Source organism: Labeo rohita, chromosome 8 (genome assembly GCF_022985175.1).
Source record: "Labeo rohita strain BAU-BD-2019 chromosome 8, IGBB_LRoh.1.0, whole genome shotgun sequence".
Lineage (NCBI taxonomy): Eukaryota > Metazoa > Chordata > Actinopteri > Cypriniformes > Cyprinidae > Labeo > Labeo rohita.
Genome location: NC_066876.1, coordinates 925618 through 944833, shown reverse-complemented (window position 1 = coordinate 944833; position 19216 = coordinate 925618). Strand labels below are relative to the sequence as shown.

General features: G+C 38.8%; 1 protein-coding gene across 1 annotated transcript in view; it reads right to left on the bottom strand.

Annotated features, from left to right (window-relative positions):
- Nucleotides 1–19216, bottom strand: part of cacna2d3a (calcium channel, voltage-dependent, alpha 2/delta subunit 3a) — a 170475-nt gene that overhangs the window by 105836 nt on the left and 45423 nt on the right. The window contains 2 exon segments of the mRNA XM_051117795.1: nt 6235–6366; nt 14150–14312. Coding sequence (XP_050973752.1) covers nt 6235–6366; nt 14150–14312 — 295 coding nt within the window.

Sequence of the window (19216 nt, the reverse complement as noted above, 5' to 3'; positions counted from 1 at the left end):
TTTAGTTTTAGTGAAAAGGTCATTTTCTCCATATCAAACATATCCTTTATAATCGCTATCCACTCTTCTTTTCTCTTCAGCCATTTCTTAGTTAGCTTTCTTACTAGCAACCAATAACAATCTGAGGAGGTACTTGTCTTGAGAATCAAAATCAGTTGGTATGTTTCCTAAATATATGGTACCAAAGCTATAATCAATCTCAAAACCCAGTATTGATTCAATTTTAGTGATTACCATTAACCAGTAGGATTGAATTGCTGGACAGTTCCAGAATATATGAAAATAATCAGCCATTGTGTTGTTACATTGTCTCCAGCAGAAAGCAGTTTCTGGGTTACCATTCTGTAAATATTTTCTTTTTGGAGTAATAAAAAATCTAATCATGTTTTTCCATGAGAATTCTCTCCACTGACCAGAACTAGAGGTAGCATGCTGTGATTTACATACAGTGCCCTCCACTAATATTGGCACCCTTGGTAAATATGAGCAAAGACGGCTATGAAAATAAATCTGCTTTGTTTATCTTTATGATCCTTACATTCAAAATATTCACAAAATGCTAACCTTTCATTGAAGTAAAACAATTAAAACTGGGGGGAAACTTACGTTATGAAATAAATGTTTTTCTCATATGCATGTTGGGCACAATTATTGGCACCCTTAGAAATTATAATAAGTAAAATATCTCTGAAGTATATTCCCATTCATATTTGCATTTATTTAGCACACTAGAATGACTAGGAGCATGATATTATCCAGCAATAACTTCCTGTTTCACAGGATTATAAATATGAGGAGCACAAAGGCCAAATTTCCTTAATCATCCATCACAAGGAATAAAACCAAATAATATAGTTCTGATGTGCAGAACAAGATCATTGAGCTTCACAAAATAGAAAGTGGCTGTAAGAAAAGAGCTAAAGCATTGAAAATCCCAATTTCCATCATTAGGACAATAATTAAGAATTCCAATCAACTAAAGATGTTACAAATCTGCCTGGAAAAGGATATGTGTCTATATTGTCCTAATGCATGGTGAAGAAGAGAGTTTAAGTGTCCAAAGATTCTCCAAGGAACACAGTAGGAGAATTGCAGAGATTAGTTGAGTCTTGGGGCCAAAAGACTAAAAAAAAAACATTCAAACAGCCCCTACGTCACCACATGTTGTTCAGGAGGGTTTTAAGAAAAATCCTGCTTGCTCATCCAAAAACAAACTCCAGCATATTCAGCTGTCAGACACAACGTCTGAGCCTGGTTTCTCCCAAGGTTTTTTTCTCCATTTGTCACCGATGGAGTTTTGGTTCCTTGCCGCTGTCGCCTCTGGCTTGCTTAGATGGGGACACTTTCTCTTAACACAATATTGCATTTTATTTTATTGTTTTTGATTAACTACCTTTACCTAAAAAGTGAGTGTTTACTGTTGCCTTTGGCATTGTTGATGTACCGTTCCTATTTAATACTGTACAGCCGCCTTGTCACAGTTCGGTATTGTTAAAGGCGGTATATAAATAAAGGTGACTTGACTTGACTTGACAACGTAAATTTTTAAATGGGAATGGCTTCTGTGGTCAGATGAAACTAAAAAAAGAGCTTTCTGGCAGCAAACACTCAAGATAGATTTGGTACAAAAAGTACCCCATGCCCACGGTTAAATATACTGCTGGATCTTTAATGTTGTGGGCTTATTTTCCTGCCAGAGGTCCTGGACATCTTGTTCAGATACATGGCATCATGGATTCTAGCAAATACCAACAGATAAAAAATGTAAACCTGACTGCATCTGTTAGAAGTTCTATAATGAGCTGTGGTTGGATCTTCCATCAGGACAGTGATCCAAATCAAACATCAAAATCAACACAAAAATGTGTCACTGAGCATAAAATGAAGCTTCTGCCATGGCCGTCCCAGTTGCCTGACCTGAACCCTATAGAAAATGCGTGAGGTGAACTGAAGAGAAGAAGCACCAGCATGGAGCTGGGAAACTAAAGGATCTGAAGAGTTTCTGTATGAAGGAATGGTCTCTAATCTCTTGTCAGGTGTTCTCCAAACTCTTCAGGCATTAAAGAAGAAAACACAGAGCTGTTATCTTGAATAAAGGACATTGCAATAATTGGGTGCCAATAATTCATGGTCAACATGAACTACAGAAAAACATTTATTTCATAAAGAGATTTTCCCCCTGCTTTCCATGGTTTTACTTAAATGATAGGTTAGAATATTGTGATTTTTTTGAATGAAAGATTAAAAGGATAAACAATGCAGATTTATTCTTACAGCCACCTTTGCTCATATTTACCATGGGTGCCAATATTAGTGGAGGGCACTGTATGTTTAGCCAGTCTTCTTCCATTAGAATTATGTCCGCCTCCTTCTCCCATTTTTCTTTAACGTATAAGGTAGAGTGAGACTTAGAGGATTGTATACTTGAATATATTCTTGATACCAATTTCTTATGAATACCACCTTTATATGCCTCAGCAAAAACTTTAATGAGACTCAATTCAATTCCCTCCTTACTTTTAATATTTTATTAAAGTGATTTATAAGCTGTAAATATCTATAAAAATCTTGTCTCATTAAATTATAGGTATTAATGAGATGTTGGAAGCTTTCTAAACCAATCTCAGAAGAAACTGTACAATATGCTGTAATGCTGTTCCAGATCCATCTGTGCAGGTTTAAAGTCTCTATCGTCTGCCACCCATCTTAGCAGACATGCTTGCCAGCTTAAGAGTTTTACATTCTTTAAAACAAATATTAAGAGGGACCAATGTCCGGTTACTTAATTTACTGGAATACATAATCTTAGCATTTTTGTCCCCCAATAAGGAAGGGAGAGGAATGTCTAGCTGGTGAAATTCTAATTCTTTCCATTTTGCATAGTAATCATTAATACACCAACAAACTAGATATTTTAATTGTGCTGCTTTATAATAATCCTCCAAACAGGGAAGAGACAGTCCTCCATTTTTTTTTTCTTCGGTAACTGTAGCATTTTAAATCTTACTCTAGGTTTCTGATATTTCCATATAAATCCTGAGATCATTTGATTCCAGTCATTAAATTGTTTGTTTGGTATTTCTACAGGTAGTGATTGAAAGAGAAACAATAATCGCGGTAAAACATTCATCCTTATAATTTATATTCAGTCATACAAACTAAAGGTTAGGGGTGTCCATCTGTCTAGGTCTGCTTTCAGTTCCTTTGTAATAGAACCATAATTAGTAGTATAAATTTTAGTCAAATTCTTTGGTATAATAACCCCCAGATATTTGATAATATTTGTTTTCCATTTAAAATTATATTTATTACGTATATTTTCCTGTGGTGAATAATTAAATGAGAGGGTTTGAGTTTTATGTAAGTTTAATTTATATCCTGAATACCAACCAAATTGCTCAAGACAGGACATGAGTTTGGGTAAACAGGAATCTGGCTCGGAAATCGTCATAAGAATGTCGTCCGCATACAGACATATTTTGTGTTCAGTTTCTTTAATTGGAATTAATGTTTATAGAAAAAAAAATATACAGTAATTTCTAAAGTTTTTCTAAAGAAACTTCTGATTGGAAAGGAAAATCTTCGATTAACAAAGGGCCTCCCCAGTGCAAACCGATACTATAAACCAGTGCACTTGCGTCTTCCTAGTGGAATTGCCAGACAGAGACATTTTCCATTTATAAGTCTGTTAGGTTAGAAACTTAAATTGACCCATAATGAATATAATTTTATCCAAACTCAAGATTCCTTATATAGATTCGCCCTCGAAGAGATGTTGTCCTTATTGTATTAATCTATCATTCTGGCAGTTTAAATCTTGGATATAACAGTTATTATTAACTAATTTTACCCTGAGAAAGAAAACCAAAAAAGTCAGTCAGTATCTCCGATGTCCCAGCGGAAATCCTGGAGTCTTTTCCGTGCTCTCTCTCGGTGCGTCTCTCGGCTACGTCTCGACCTTGCGCCCGCCGTTTCCCAAGAGATTTTGCTCAGCCTTTCCATGGATGCCGATACGGTGGTACGATCTTCTCTAATGCTGGCCGTTGTCAAACCTTTCTTCTTTAAATCTTCCATCGCCTTCGCTGCGTTGTTGTAAACAACTGGACCATCTTCGAAAAATATGCAAAGTTTAGCTGGAGGTGGTGTCTGAAAGCGAAGACCCTTTTCTTTGAGTAGTTTCCTTATTGGAGCAAATGCCTTCCTCTTCTTTTGAGTTTCAGCGGGATAGTCCTGGTCAAAGTACACTCATTTCCCCTTCAGGTGAACTTCCCTTTTCCTCCAAGCCGAACGAAGCACCAGTTCTTTGATTTTATATTCTAGGAAGTAAATCACAATTGATCGGGGATTAGCATTCGGTGGTGGCTTTGGACCGAGCGCCCTGTGACAGCGCTGAATCCCAAGTTCAGTGTCGGGGAGTGCTAATTCCGCCTTGATGAAACTTTCGATGAACTCCTGTATGTTGTCCTCTTCAGACTCCTCAGGAATTCCGTGTAGTCGTATATTGTTTCGACGGGATCTTGCGGGATCTCAAGGGTTTGACACAGCACCTCTTTAGCTTCGGTGTTCCAATCTTCTAAATCCGTCACTCTCTGTTCGGCCTCCTCCAGTCTACCCATTGTATCTTTCAAATCTGTGGTAATTTTGTTCAGTTTCGTATTGATGTCTGTTCTGAAGTTTGCCAAATCAGCTTTCATGTCTCTAGAAAGAATCTCATGCAAGTTGTTCAACTCCATCTTCACATCCGATCGGATAGCCTTAATTTCAGCGTATATAGTGCTGATACTAGTTTGTAAGGTATCCTCCTCCTCGTGCTCAATGGCGCTGTCTTCATCTTCCACTGTTTTTTTCTCAGTTTTCTCGGGCTTCTGAGATGCTTTGCTTCTAGTCTTTCGTTGCGTCTCCCCCTCCATGTTTAGTTATTAGTTTCAAAGAGTATAATGAGTTCAATTTGGGGAGTATAGCACGATTTGTCTGGGAGCTCTCAGTCTACGCTCCCGCTCGCCTCGCCGCCAAACCGGAAGTTCCGATTATTTTTCTTTTAAAGTTGAACAGTAAAGATGATTTTTATCAACCATGGCCCTTATTAAAATGCAAGTCAGTGGCTTCCAGCACTTGGGAGTCATAAATCCGGCAACACAAAATGAATACCTGTGGCTCCTGACAATATATTCAAGTCTCTTGTAGCGAATCGGTCTGTGCATGAAACTGAACATTATTCATGACATTATTCGCTATAATCCAGAGAATCAGGCAAATGGTCTCGAGTGATGTCCGGTTTGCAAATAAGTCATTCTTTTGAACCAGATAAACCAGGTCACCAATTCGGATTGGCTCTTCTAAAACAGTGCATGGCTTATCCCATAGGAAAGAAAATTTGTCAGATTTAACATCTCAAATATTTCTCCTAGACAGAAATGAGGTTGCTTTAAGATCGAATGGAGATTTTTGCTTAAGCCTCCTGCTTCTCAAACTTGTCTCCTGAGACAAAAACTCTAACACTCTCACAGTGCTCTTCTTTAAAGCTTTAAAAGAGATCTCAACATCATCACACACTCCGCTCAGATATTTCTCCTTAGCTAAGGACTAAGAGAAAGAGAAAAATCTGAGCAAAATCTGTGTGTAACGGGACTCAACTTGGCAACGGAGATAGATCCTAGTGCGAGCTTTACTGAAACACAATGTTGTCAAACAGGCAGGGTCGACATCCAAACAAACAGTAATATCCAGGGCAAGACAAAAGCATAATCCAGAAATGCCTGAAGCTATGGAATATAAAATCTATAATATAATAAAGAATACATATAATGTTGTAAATCAGGAGCCACTGATATTAATTTTGTACTGCCTGTATATGTTTTTTTTTTTTTTAACCTTCAAGTGTCAGTAGCCACTGACATTTTACGAATCACCAAGAACCATGGTTTCAGCTAAAAGAAATCCTTTACTAATCTACTGAAGCCAAAAATTGATCTACAATACACCTTGGATGGACTGTAGGTTAACAAAATTAACAGCAAATTTTCATTTTTGGGTAAAGTATCCTTTTAACCTTTAAGCTTGCAGTAGGAGCAAATTCAACAAAAAATAAATTGTTGGATCCTCAAAGAGTGCCATCTGATCGATTCAGCCTATGTCATCAAAATCACACTCCAGCCAGGCAAGCAAAGTTAGCAGCACTTATCAAAACCATGCCGGCCAATGAGAATTAAGGGAAAAAAAACACTGAAAACTCACCTGGATACTGTCTGAAGAAACCTTTGGCGCTACCAAAGTACTGCCATATGAGAGAAGGGTCTCTTTTAAAGTTGTCCACAAACACCTTATTGAGTGCCTCTGACCAGTACACCCCATTCACTATGGCTGAGTCTGCAATGGAAGTCTGAATGAATTTTTTTTTTTTTTTTTTGCAGCAAATTAACAGTATCAGTCAGTATTCTGAAAACACAATACATTACACTTTGAATGATTTGTATGAAATCTGGGAGCTGCTGTCCACTCTTGAAGTATATGGTAAAAGTGTCCAGCACATACCAAACACAACAAACAAAACAACAAATAAATTTAAAATCTAGTACCTTTAACAGCAGTAACAGCAACCAAACACACAGAATCTGATTGGAGGAGAGGCCTTGCAAAAGTGCTGTTATTTTACCCCAGTATCAGCATTGGGATCTACAACATCTACATCTATAATGATGTCACTGTCATGTGACATACAGCATCACTTGCACAGCTTCACTACCATTTACAATTCCTATTCTGTGGCCTCTTGTAACTGCACTACCCTGCAAAATGTGGCCCGACAGCTCAAATTCTAAATCATTATTAGAAGCTTACAGTTGTGAATCAGGGTAATGTAACACTAATTTTTATTTACAAGCTTAAGGTGCAGGGGAAAACATAACCTCTCGCTCAGTCCATAGATAAGAGTCCTACCCTGGAGTCTATATTTGCATATGAAAGAGGAATAAGCAGAGTCTTATTCAGTGACCGAGTGGTGCTTTATTCATAAGAAAAGGAAATAATCCCTAAGTGCAAGTAAAGCAATGCATTATGGGTTTTACTGTGGAACCCTTATGCTTGATACGCTATCATCCTATTTCTGATTACACTTTTAGAGTGAATATAATTTTTTTTTTGTTTGTTTTTTTTTTAGTTTTCCTCAAGAAGTTAACCTTTATTTTTATCATGTGAGATTATTTGTTATGAAACAGATAGTTCCAATCCTGGATTATGATTGGTTTAAGGCACATTCAAAGCTGTTGTAAATTACTCTAAAACCTAATTAAATTAGTATTACTGTGCCACTGTGTCTGTGTGTCGCTTGGCAACCATTGTGCTGTTGCTTGGCACAGTTTTTTTTTTAATCAATATCATTCAGTTTTTGTTGCTGTGTGTTTTTATGAATAAAATAAATATTGTAATCAAATATCATTTTTAAAAAAACACTGTAAAACACAATATGTTTACTCAAATACTCGAAACACATACAGAATACAGAATACTCAAAACATTTGTGGAAACTGATTACCAAAAAAAAATTTAAGTTAACTAACTCAGAGGTTAAGTTAGTAGAACTTTAAATTTTTATTTTGTTCTATACAAACATTTTAAATTCAATAAATTAATACAGATTGTTCACATAAACATTATATTAAAACTAACCATTACGGTTAAGTGCCAGTTAGCAACAGCACATGCTAGCTTATGCTAACTATCAAAGAGACTGTAACTATACACCTGCATAGTTAACCTGCAGCATATATAGCCTTGAAAGTTTGCAACCCATCTTCGAATGGTAACTTTACAAAACATCAATATAACAAAAACCCCTGTAGATCCCAACATTCCCAACACAGATTATTAAACCTTAATACTCTCTCCCTAAATTAAATAAATGAATGAATTATAAGTTTAAGATATCTATGATTCTGACTAGTAACAATAAAATTACAGTACATTACAGTTGTGTGTGTGAATTACCTATGTCTGTGGGTCTTACTCTACCAACAGTGAAGTTGTGAGTTTAGTTACTTCAAAAACAGTTTAATTTTACCTCCTTATTGCTGAGGACTATAATTTAACAATCCTGTATGTAAGTTTTGACAACAGCTTTCTGTGCTCCTGAATGTATCTGTGTGCATCTCTGATGTCTCTCTCTCTCTCTCTCTGTGCAAGTGATATGTGTGTGTGTGTACGCGTGTGTCATTAATTAAAGCAGCGCATTAATATAGAAAGGTAATTAAACTAACTTGGAATTATTTGTGCATTAAACGGTTTTAATGGATACCTGCCAGCCAATCAGTATCAAGTATTCAGACAGACCATGGTAAAAGTTGTTTATTGTTTAGACTTAAACAAGGCCCACGAACACTTGAGCAACATATCTGTGAATTTCTAGCCATTGCCAATCATTCAGATCTCCCGGACTGCCTTTTGATAGAGATCTTTTGCAATGGAGTTAATTAGCCCTTAAAAGCTAAACTTAGACGCGAGGGTCCGCGTTCACCTCTCGCAGCATTCATGGACTTTGCTTTGCTGTGTGTGAGCTCGCCATTTACTGTGGGCGTCGCAGAGGAGGAACGCGACAACGCAGTGAAGGATTACACATTTAAGAAACTGTTTAAAATATGCTGATACTATGTTCTGACATAGCATCACGTGAAAACCTAAGGTGCAGTACATTGTATTTAGCATTTAAGGTAAATATGATGACATCAGACAAATGATTCTCTCAAGCAAAGTTTTTAGCAAGAGGTTCCTGCCAGTTCCTGTTCTCTTATTGTAAGTCAATGAGTCAGGTTACTGAGATGTTCACCTTTTGTTTGTAATGGCTCTTGGTACCTCTGCCCAGTCTTTGAGTAGTTATGATGATTGGATTAGGACTGGTGTAAATGGTGCTGGCTGCTATACCCGAATACTTCATTTGCATGCTTTGTTTGGGGTTGTCACCCAGGTGCTTTGTCTCCAGATCTAAGCACTGCCCCCTAAATGTATATAAACTACAATGTATCACTGCCTTAGTTAGACGACTTTTTGAAGACTGCAGTGCCAAGCAGCGAGTATCTGAATAAAGAGAAACTTCTGCTTCAAGATATCCAAAAACGTCTCCTGGTCTCTAAGAAAAAATTCACAACAGTTTTGGTGCCGTGACCCTGATAGAGCTTCTCACCAGACATCGTTCCAGACTGAATTCCAGAAACTTTTTCAGCTCAACAACGAGTTGGTGAGCGTCACTCTATTCAAAGAACCACTACAGACCAGTACATGTGATTAGCCTCTGCGCTGCCAGAGAAGTGTTAACAAACAGCTGCAGCGTTTGGTTAACAGACTAGTTTACCTCTATTCAGGTAGAGAAGATTAGCATTACGTGCTAATATCTGTTATCCTCTGTTTTTAGGCAGAGAAGATTAGCGTAAAGTGCTAGTAGTCTATGTTCAGGAATCCTCTGCTTTGCCAGAGAAGGTTGAATACATGATAATATGTATTAACTAGGTTTTTTCTCTGCTTTGCCAGAGAAGGTTAACAACAGTTGTTCTGTGTTAACAAATTTATCCTCTGCTTGCCAGGGAGGTGTTAGAAGTGTATTGTTGTGTCAGAAAAACAATACAAAATGTTGAGAAGGAATGCTAGGCTGATTCCCACAACTGAGAAAGGTGGACTAGCTACCCCTTTATGGACAGACAATGAGTTCATATCATTGTTAGGAGAGCACATGGACTCAGTAGTGACAGAGTCAGTCAGATTGGATTTAACAAAGAAATTTGGTATTGATCCAGAAAAAGTATGGTCAATTGAAGAATGCAAAAAGGTACTTGGGGCATGTATCAGAAAGAAAAACATTAAAGGCATTATCTGCTGCCACAGATAATTTACCTTATCCTTAGCACAAGAACAAGCTCAGTGTATTGCTAAATTAAAAGAACACAACAAACAGCTACAAACTAGAGTGTCTAGTCTCACTAAAAACGTGGGCCATAACAAGACCTCAACCAAAAGTGATTCAAAAGACCAGCAGTCAGATGAAAGCTATCCTGACTTACAGTCTTTGTGTAGACTAGAGGACAATAGCAATACTGGATTAAGAGATAAAAATGTAAATGCAGTTGAAGTATGTGGAGCGAGAAAAAAGGCTCAGAGTAGGGTAGAAGGTGTTGAAACTGTTCCATCTGCAACCCCCAGACTCCAGTTACAAGCAGTCCGTACAGCGCTAGGACCTAAAGATATAGAGAGACTATCTCAGAGCTTACCCTCAGCATGCACAATTTTTTCTGAATTTAGAAGAGCATTGACTAGCAAAATGCGTCTCTACGACATGTCGTTAGCAGAAGTCACACAGCTGATGTCACAAATTCTAACTGAATCTGAATTCAGCAATTTTGAATCTGCTGTTACTTCTGAACTACAACATGCCAGTAAAGCAGATTTGAGAGAAGGTGTTTCGAAAATTCTAAAGAATATCATGGGACCCAAAATAGACTGGTCCAGAATCACTAACTGTGTGCAAAGGGAAGAAGAAACTGTGAATGAATACAGTGAAAGGTTCTGCCAGACAGCTGTAACTTACAGTGGAATAGTTGATAATTCTGAAAGTGTGCTAGATGACAAGGGACCCTTAGTCCGCATCTGGTCAGATGGCCTTGTAGCTGAGTACAGAAAAGCCTTGACATTCCTAGATCTAACTTGGTCTAACAAAACTCTCAGAAGTAACCTAGACATGTTAGCTATTTGGGAAAGAGACTCTGATGTTAAAGCAAGAGTAAAGATTGCAGCAGCATCCCTTCAGGTCAACACAAAGAACCAACAGAAAAATAAATGTCCTAAGAGGGAGGGTAATTGTCATTACTGTGGTAAACGTGGACACTGGATGAAAGAGTGTAGGAAAAACAAAAAGTATCTAAGAGAAATGAACAGTGTAAATCAGCTCCTACTCAGTCTGCTTGCAACTCTGAAGCAGACCCTCCCCACCACACCAAACTCGTGGGGCAGCTTGCTGAGGTGCTAACTGTTAAGGCTGTGAGTTCTTAATTACCCCAGTAATCTACAACAAAGATGAAAAGATTCTTTGTAAATAAAACTAAAGGAAGTTCACTTTCACTTCCTCCCACTGGGGGACTCTGGTTAAGTACACTCACAGCCAAAAACAATACTACAGCACACTCCAGTCACTCACCTATCCTCTATGGGTTATGATGTTTGCTATGACTGATGTTTCATTAGAGGATAGAGTGATTGCACAGTTAAGTTTGCACACCAACTACAGGGACAGACTAGGACACACAGGCCAGTGAGGAGCCCAGGGAAGAACCGAAGTGCAAAAGGCCTCGGGGGCCAACCCTGTGGTGAAGATTTCCTCATAGGTTTTTCCCCTCATCAGTTTGTCCCCACCTCACTGGTCCATAGGTGTCAAATGACTTAAGACTAGGTCAGCAAAACCACTATACGATCACTAGACTTAAAACCACTAGACTTAAAACCACTATGCGATCAACAGAAGTCTAAAATGTCTATGCATGAATACTGCTGGTCTGCTGTTTCTCTGTTTTCTTGTGTTGCAGGTATGTGTACATGCCATTATGTCTTCAAAAGCAGCATCCTGGAGTAAAGCATCACCTCAGACATCCATGAACAAGATTCATGAGGACAAAGAGTCATCTAAGTGAATCTACGTGGGAAATGGACTACAGAAAACTACACAGCTAGACTACACAGCTATTCAGGCGCCATGGACGTCAGGACTTCCACTCTTATGCTACATGGTTTTCTGTGTCAACATGTAGCTTGTACGACGTTACCATCCATGTCGTATGTGTCAACAGTTATGGTTCTGAAAAGAACTATTACACCTAATTAAATCTAGGACAAGACACAGAATAAGATATATGTGCCTGTAACTATTTCAAGTTACATGAATGGAAGATGGGGCTTAATGTTAACAAACATAGGCTATAGAATGGATTTATGGAGGTTTAAATTTGAATAATGTGAGAGTTATTAGAACTCTCAAAGGGGGGACTGAAGGATTACAAATTTAAGAATCTGTTTCAAATATGCCTATCCTATGCATATTTGTTATAGGTTCCAATATAACAACATGAACTGAAAAAGTTATGTATATTGTGACAGTCTAAGAGCAGGCAGCCCAGGCCCTGAGACAGTAACCTTTCAGTTCCTGAACATCTGGCAGGTTTCCCAAGTTAAGTGTGAATTCTAAACTCAAGGTACAACTGTGCCTTTTGTTTAGCACCTATGCATTTGAATGACACTTGTATGCTAAATAGATCAAGGCTGGGAAAAATCTTTAACTGAGCTGTTTTCCTGTACCACATTTGCATGCTTTGTTTAGATTGCTTCCACCTCTATGTACTCCTCCCCCTTCAAACCTATATACTCTGCTGTGCTGAGCTTTGAGACGACTTTTTGATGACTGCAGTGCCAAGCAGCGAGTATCTGAATAAAGAGAAACTTCTGCTTCAAGATATCCAAAAACGTCTCCTGGTCTCTAAGAAAAAAATTCACAACAGCAGTAATGGCGGCCGCAAAGTTTAGTCGACCACAAGCTGCGGGACACTCTAGTGTTTTGAACGCTACTCCGGTGTGTAAACCTGCTCCTAAAATGGCAGCCACGCCCGGTGTCCATTTTGCATTGAAATTGAATGGTAATTACCAATTCAGAAGAATGATTGCAAATTTTGAATTCATTTCTGAGTTCCAAAATATTTTGTACTGTTACTATAAATCTGTATTTTGGCACCAATATTAGTCTTCTGAGATGGAGTTTGTGTTTCCGGTTGACATACCAATAATCTTTAGTATCTTAAAATGTAATTCTTACTTGAGTTGCAGATTTTATGAGTAAGCAATAAGCTACAAGAGGCTATGCTGTTTTGTGAATAAGTCACTCCTGAAGGGTGTTTTAAGGCATTTCTTGAGTACTTTATTGCTTTCATAAAACAGTTACCACACAATAAAAAAAATATTAAAACCAAAAAGTTTGTTAAATGCAGTCCTTACTCTAAAAAATGCTTCTGAGAGCAACAGTTAACGGCAAGAGAATCACTTTTGGAGCTCAAATAAAAACAGATAATAGGAGCTGTTATTATCTGCTGTGTCATTTATTTTTTTTAACACCATATATGCTTTTTTCTTACACACATACATTTGCTTATCTCTCAGCAAATAAAGGGAATAGTGTGGTTTATTAAATAATTACCAAAAAATTAATTTTGCTGAAACACATCATACACTGCCCTCCAAAAGTTTGGAAAAACCCCTGGCAAAGTGTGGTTTTGGACGATATCAGCATAAATCCTTATCATTTTTTGGTGCAAATACATTAAAGTAATTTGACATTATCATTGAAGACCAGCAATAATAATTTTCATTTTGATTACATAATAATGGCAATATATACATGTCAAAGTCAGACATCCCCCTTTACCAGCTGTGATGCCTGGTTACTGGTTTAAACTTGGCCCAGGTTTTTAAAAGATTTTTGGGTCAGCACACCTTAATAGCTTCAATAATTGATTGTCAATTAAGTTTAGAATACAATGAATTTAGGCCCAGATTATGCAGAGCTGTAATAGCTGCTAATGCTAGATATTTTGATGAATCCAAAATTTAAGTTTTTTCTATGTATAAACTGTTTATGTAATAAAATATGTTTTTGTAGTTTGTGTTGTCCCTTATCAGTGCAAATATCACAAATTAAAAAGGATTCATACCAATATTGTCATGCTATTGATTGTTATGTTGCTAAGGGTGTTTGCTAAGAGTGTTTCCCAGAAACGGTTGTGTTTTATCATAAATAAAATTTATTTTATAGTTGTGTTTTATCATAAATAAAACATAGCTTCTGACTAATCAGAATCAAGGACTGGAACTAACGTTTTATAATAACCGTTTTATAATAAGAATTATGACCAGTAACACTGGGGGATGCAGCTACATATCATCTCAATCAGTGAAACATTCCAGTGTTGTTATATGAAATGTCAGCAGTATTTGAACATTACATTACAATCAAATTAGGGGACTGGAACTAACTACAAAACAAATGTCTATATAAACCTAAAATAAACATCCTTTTGTTGTGCATGTCATCTGACAGCGATGATGTGTTGAGCGTATGCAATGCTAAACATACCTTTGTTATACATGTTAGTTGGAACCTGGACGACACTGAGGCTGAGGTTCACAGACAGATTGTTGAAATGTTCATTTGGCTGCAGGATAAATTCTCCACCCAGCTCCACAGTCTTCCCCTCCTCATCCATCTCATTGATCAGCACTGCATTAAAGTACTCATACTGTGAGGAAAGAGAAAGAAAGATATGACTCACTAAGTACTCCCCTCTCTGGGTTGCTCTCTAGGGCTAGGAGCTTGACCGTACTCTCCTTGTGCTCCTAAAGGCTACCTGCAAGGAGGTCACCGGTGCAGGACCTGGTTCCCTAACTTTGGTGCTACAGAACTGATAGTGTGGTTAGGCCTGTCTTAGTCCTCTGCTCCCTGGAGCTCTGTGAGGCAGCCATACCAGGTTGTTAGGCCATCCTTTGCCTCCCTGTTAGACTGCTCTTATGGTTGAGCTTGGCAGTGCTCCCCTCGGGGTAGATGTATTAGTCTCCCTAGGTGACAGGGTGACAGGGTCTGGTAATATGGGGAACCTTGATGCCCGGCAATATCCCCTTAACCCTCTGGGCCTCTTCGTTCAGGAGTTACATTTGGCTCCTTTGCAGTCAAAAGTTACAGAAGCCTTGAAATATAACTTTTTGTTTTTTCAGGAAAATCATTGTAAAATATTTTTGTTCAATAATATTTTTTGATTATTATTTAGAATTTTGAGGGGATTTTATGACAATATGCAATATTTATACAATTTTAATGAGCTATTTGTTTCCCATCAGAATATATTTATTTATATAATATTTTTATTATTATTTTTCAATAAATGCAACATTTCACATTAAACGCTTTTAAAACTTGTGTAATGTCATGTAAGCTCCTGTATATCTCCCTATATACATATTATACATATAGGCAAGGCAAGGCAGACTTTTGGATTACCATTGTTTTTTTTACATATCTTATTAGGTTTTGCTTTTAGATATACATTTAGACATTCTAAAAGACTACTTTTTGTCAAAGTTTTGATATTTTTGGTTAGATAAATATCAGGTTGCATTATGATTACAATCAAACATTAAAATACAAGAAAATTGCTCTTCTCATCTCACATATTCTCAGAATTTGCTCTGTTGCAGTCTTACCAGTTAATTTCTATGTGTGTGTGTGTGTGTGTGTTTCTGAGAGAGACTCTTTTGTATTTTTCCATTGATTCATTTTATTTCACATATTCTCAGAATTTGCTCTGCTGCATTTTTATCGGTTCATTTTTATGTGTGTCTGTGTGTGTGCGTGTGTGTGTGCGTGTGTGTGTGTGCATGGGTGTCTATTTTGCACTCTTGATATTTTAGAGTGTCACCCCTTCATTGCTCTGCACTTTTTTTCTGCACAGTGGCTGACTTGTAGCTGGTAGCGCCAAACGATTCTCTGAGGTTTTTTTTTTTTTGTATTTCCCATTCATTTCCTATGTCTGTCATTTTGTCATCTTTGGCCGGAGGGGATAGTGTCACTGACAGCTGCAGATGTGTCCAAGGGGCAACTCCCATGTCCATGGTAGAGTTGGTACTTAGTGCATGCTCTCCCCTCAGCATGGCAGTGTGGGTATGTCATTCCCTAAAGCGACCGCTAGAGGATGCAGTTCGAGTTCCCTCAGAAGAGAACGTCTCAGGTTACGCATGTAACCATGGTTCCCTGGCATGGGAACGAGACACTGTGTCATATTTTCTTGCCATGCCTCAGACGCGAACTTCAGATGAAGAAGTGGATGATGTGTTCCTTCAGCGCCCTTATATACTGTGGTCGCACCAGTAGCGACGTCATAGACTGTCGCCGGCCAATGTTATTGTCACGTTTAGACACCTGCTTCAGACACTGGTCACGCTGAAGGCGTTCCCCATAGCGACTGCTATAGGACGCAGTGTCTCGTTCCCTTCTCAGGGAACCATGGTTATGCATAACCTGAGACATTAGTTTTCATTATTATGATGATTGTCATATTTATATTTCCAGATTTTAGTAATAATATCAATATTTGAATCCTTAGTATTTCCTTTTTCTGCATTCTGATAAACCAGAGGTACTAATTGTTCAGCCAATAATCTTAATGGTTGTCAACTTCCAGGGTTGAGGTCTTGGGTGTAATGTTGGTTAGCAGTCTATCATGAGTTTCATATGTCATATGATGTTTCATGAGATTCTCTCATGATGAGACATTGAAACAAGAGACTGACAGATCCAGCTGCGGCCTGACCAGATGTCCCACGGCACCACTATATGGTGTTGCTTCTGCTACAGCCTCACCCTAGACAGGGTCATAATAATTGGGAACTTGTCTGGGATCCAGTTCAACTTCATCAACCCTGGTAAATCATGGTGTTTGATTGGATATTTTCATTTTGTGTGTGAGAGGTTATTTTATTTGAAATCTAACTTTGGAAATACAGAATAAATGTCTCCTAATACTAAGCATCTGTTGAACGGCAAGTAATACCAAAGATTGGTTGAACATGCAGATTTTGCCAGCCGAGCCAGTGAACAATGGTGTTATTTTTTTAATTGTAAGTAATTTCCCCTTTTTCTTTTTTTTTTTTTTTTTTGGCTTTTGTGGCTTTAATGGACAGGACAGTAGAGAGATGACAGGAAAGAGAGGGGAGCAGGCAAAGGACCTCGAGAAAGGAATCAAACTCGGGTCGCCGCAAGCACAGCTGTGCTATATGGCGGCGCACTAACCACAAGGCTATCTGCACTGACAGTACTATCCCCTTTTTCACATCAAGCCATTCTCAGCATCTTGTCTGTGTGACATCACAAAAACCCAGGCCGCTCCCACAATAGTTGTTTGGCACGACTGTCTAACCTTAGACCCGCCCTAAGTGAGCTGAGAACAGGCCGACCACCAGTGTTTCGAAACTGGAGCAGGGGAAGACAAGAATGTCTCTGATTGAGCGATTGAGGTGTTTTGTTAGATGTAATAATAAACATAGCACTCATAATTTACTCCCAAGATCTGAGCCACTGAAGACACAGAGGATTAACGATACTTTCGTTTTTGAATTAAATGTGCCCGGCGATTTACCTAAATGTGTCTATGTTTGCTCTCATCATTCGTGATCCAGCTTCATCTACAACAGAAGTGAGTATAAGGGTTTTTTATGCAACTTTGCAAATTGCCTTTCTGAATAATGTGCCAGTTAGCAAGTTTTGCGGCTAAATGCAGCTAAAGTAAACATAATGGCTCATCATCCCACAGAAAAGAGGGGCGGGGTGAGCAGAGCTCATTAGCATTTAAAGAGATAGGTAACAAAAAGGCTTGCTCTGAAAAGGGCTGATTTTGACAAGGTAAAAAGGGTGTTTTTTTACACTACCACTGAGACATTTTAACCAAAGTATGTTTTAGACTCCTCATTAAGACCCTAACGAATCATATCAACTTCCATCCGATGACCCCTTTAACATCTGAAACATTTTAAATAAAGATTTTACCAAGTTGAAGATTGATGATGATTCCCACAAAACTATATTTTCTGAATATAAAAAAAAAAACGTTGTTTTTAATTTTAATAACTTAAAATTGATGTATACAGTGCAACAGCAAAAACTGTGAGCAAAAAAAATTATGTTACATTAGTTTAGACCATTTTCTATACATATATAAATACCTCCAAACAGGACCACACAGAGACACTTTTAAGTAGCAAATGAGACACGAAGCGGACGGATCCAAATGCAAGCTTTTTTCATAAACAGAGACATGGTCATATACAGGCAGAGTCCACACCAGCAAACAGGGACAGGCGAGGGTCGATTGATGGCGAATGTAATCCAAGGGGCAAGGCTAATGTGTAATCCAAACAGACAGTAAATATTTCAAATGAGGGGCGAACACAGTCCGAAATGGCAAGACAAAGGGTTAATCAAAGACAGGCGATAAATCCAGGGCAAACAAGATGAGATACCCAGGCTAGGATCAAGACACGATTAACCTGACTAGAAACAAGACTAAACTAAACTCAGGAAAACTTGGAAATAGCTTAGTGATGTAGCTAACACTAGGAGAGTGCTAAATGCTAGACAATACTCTGCCCAGAATGATGGTGACGGCCTTGTATTTATACAGTGTTTGATTGGCTGCAGCTGTGTGCATAATCAGAGAGGTGGAGTATGGGAAATGTAGTCCAAGGGTGTAGTGCAACAATCTGGAGCGGCCTCTAGACGCTCTAAACACTGTACAATCCAGAAGAGTGGTGGAGCAGAGCGGGACCGGCAGAGCAGGAAGCCAGGGTGGAGCCGGCAGAACAGCCAAAGCTGAGGGCCACCAGACCAGGAGCAGAAGACCTCCATGCCGGAGCAGACAACCACCAGGGCGGAAGTAGACGGAGCAGGAGCCCACCAGGGCGGAGCTGACAGAGCAGGGGCCCACCAGGGCGGAGCTCACAGAGCAGGGGTCCACCAGGGTGATGTGGATGGAGCAGAAGCCCACCAGGGCAGAACAGACAGCGCAGGAGCCCACCAGGGTGGAACAGAGAGAGCAGGAGCACAAAGCAGAGACAGGAACCTGGGGGAAACTAAGACACAAGAGACAGACACCCTACAACCCCAAGGGTCGGAACAGCGAATACAATGGACTTTTTGACAGTTTCTTTGAACGTAAATGGACAGGGGTATATGTTCATGGTGGTTTTTTCCGTGAGAATTGCTGGACAGACAGACAGTTCACAACTAGACTCATTGACTGAAACAGGCAAATGCAAATTTGGCGGTAGTGTACGCAGCCCAAATGCACCAAATAACGATCCCTATTCTGGGAAGTGCTACGGATAGAGGAAACAGTGCAAAGAACTGAGGATGAAGGTGAGTAGGATTGGGGATACCAGCTGTGCAAGAAGACACCGTGGTGCATCCCACATGCTGGATATAAGACTAGGAAACTGACCGACCGACCTCAGAGTTCTGGGTGCAGCAAACAGGATGTGACGTGACTCTAGACGATCAGCTGTGACATTACGAGACTTTGGACGTGCAGCTGTGAAATGACGAGACTCTGTACAATCAGACATGACTTGATGAGACTCTGGAAGATCGGATGAGACG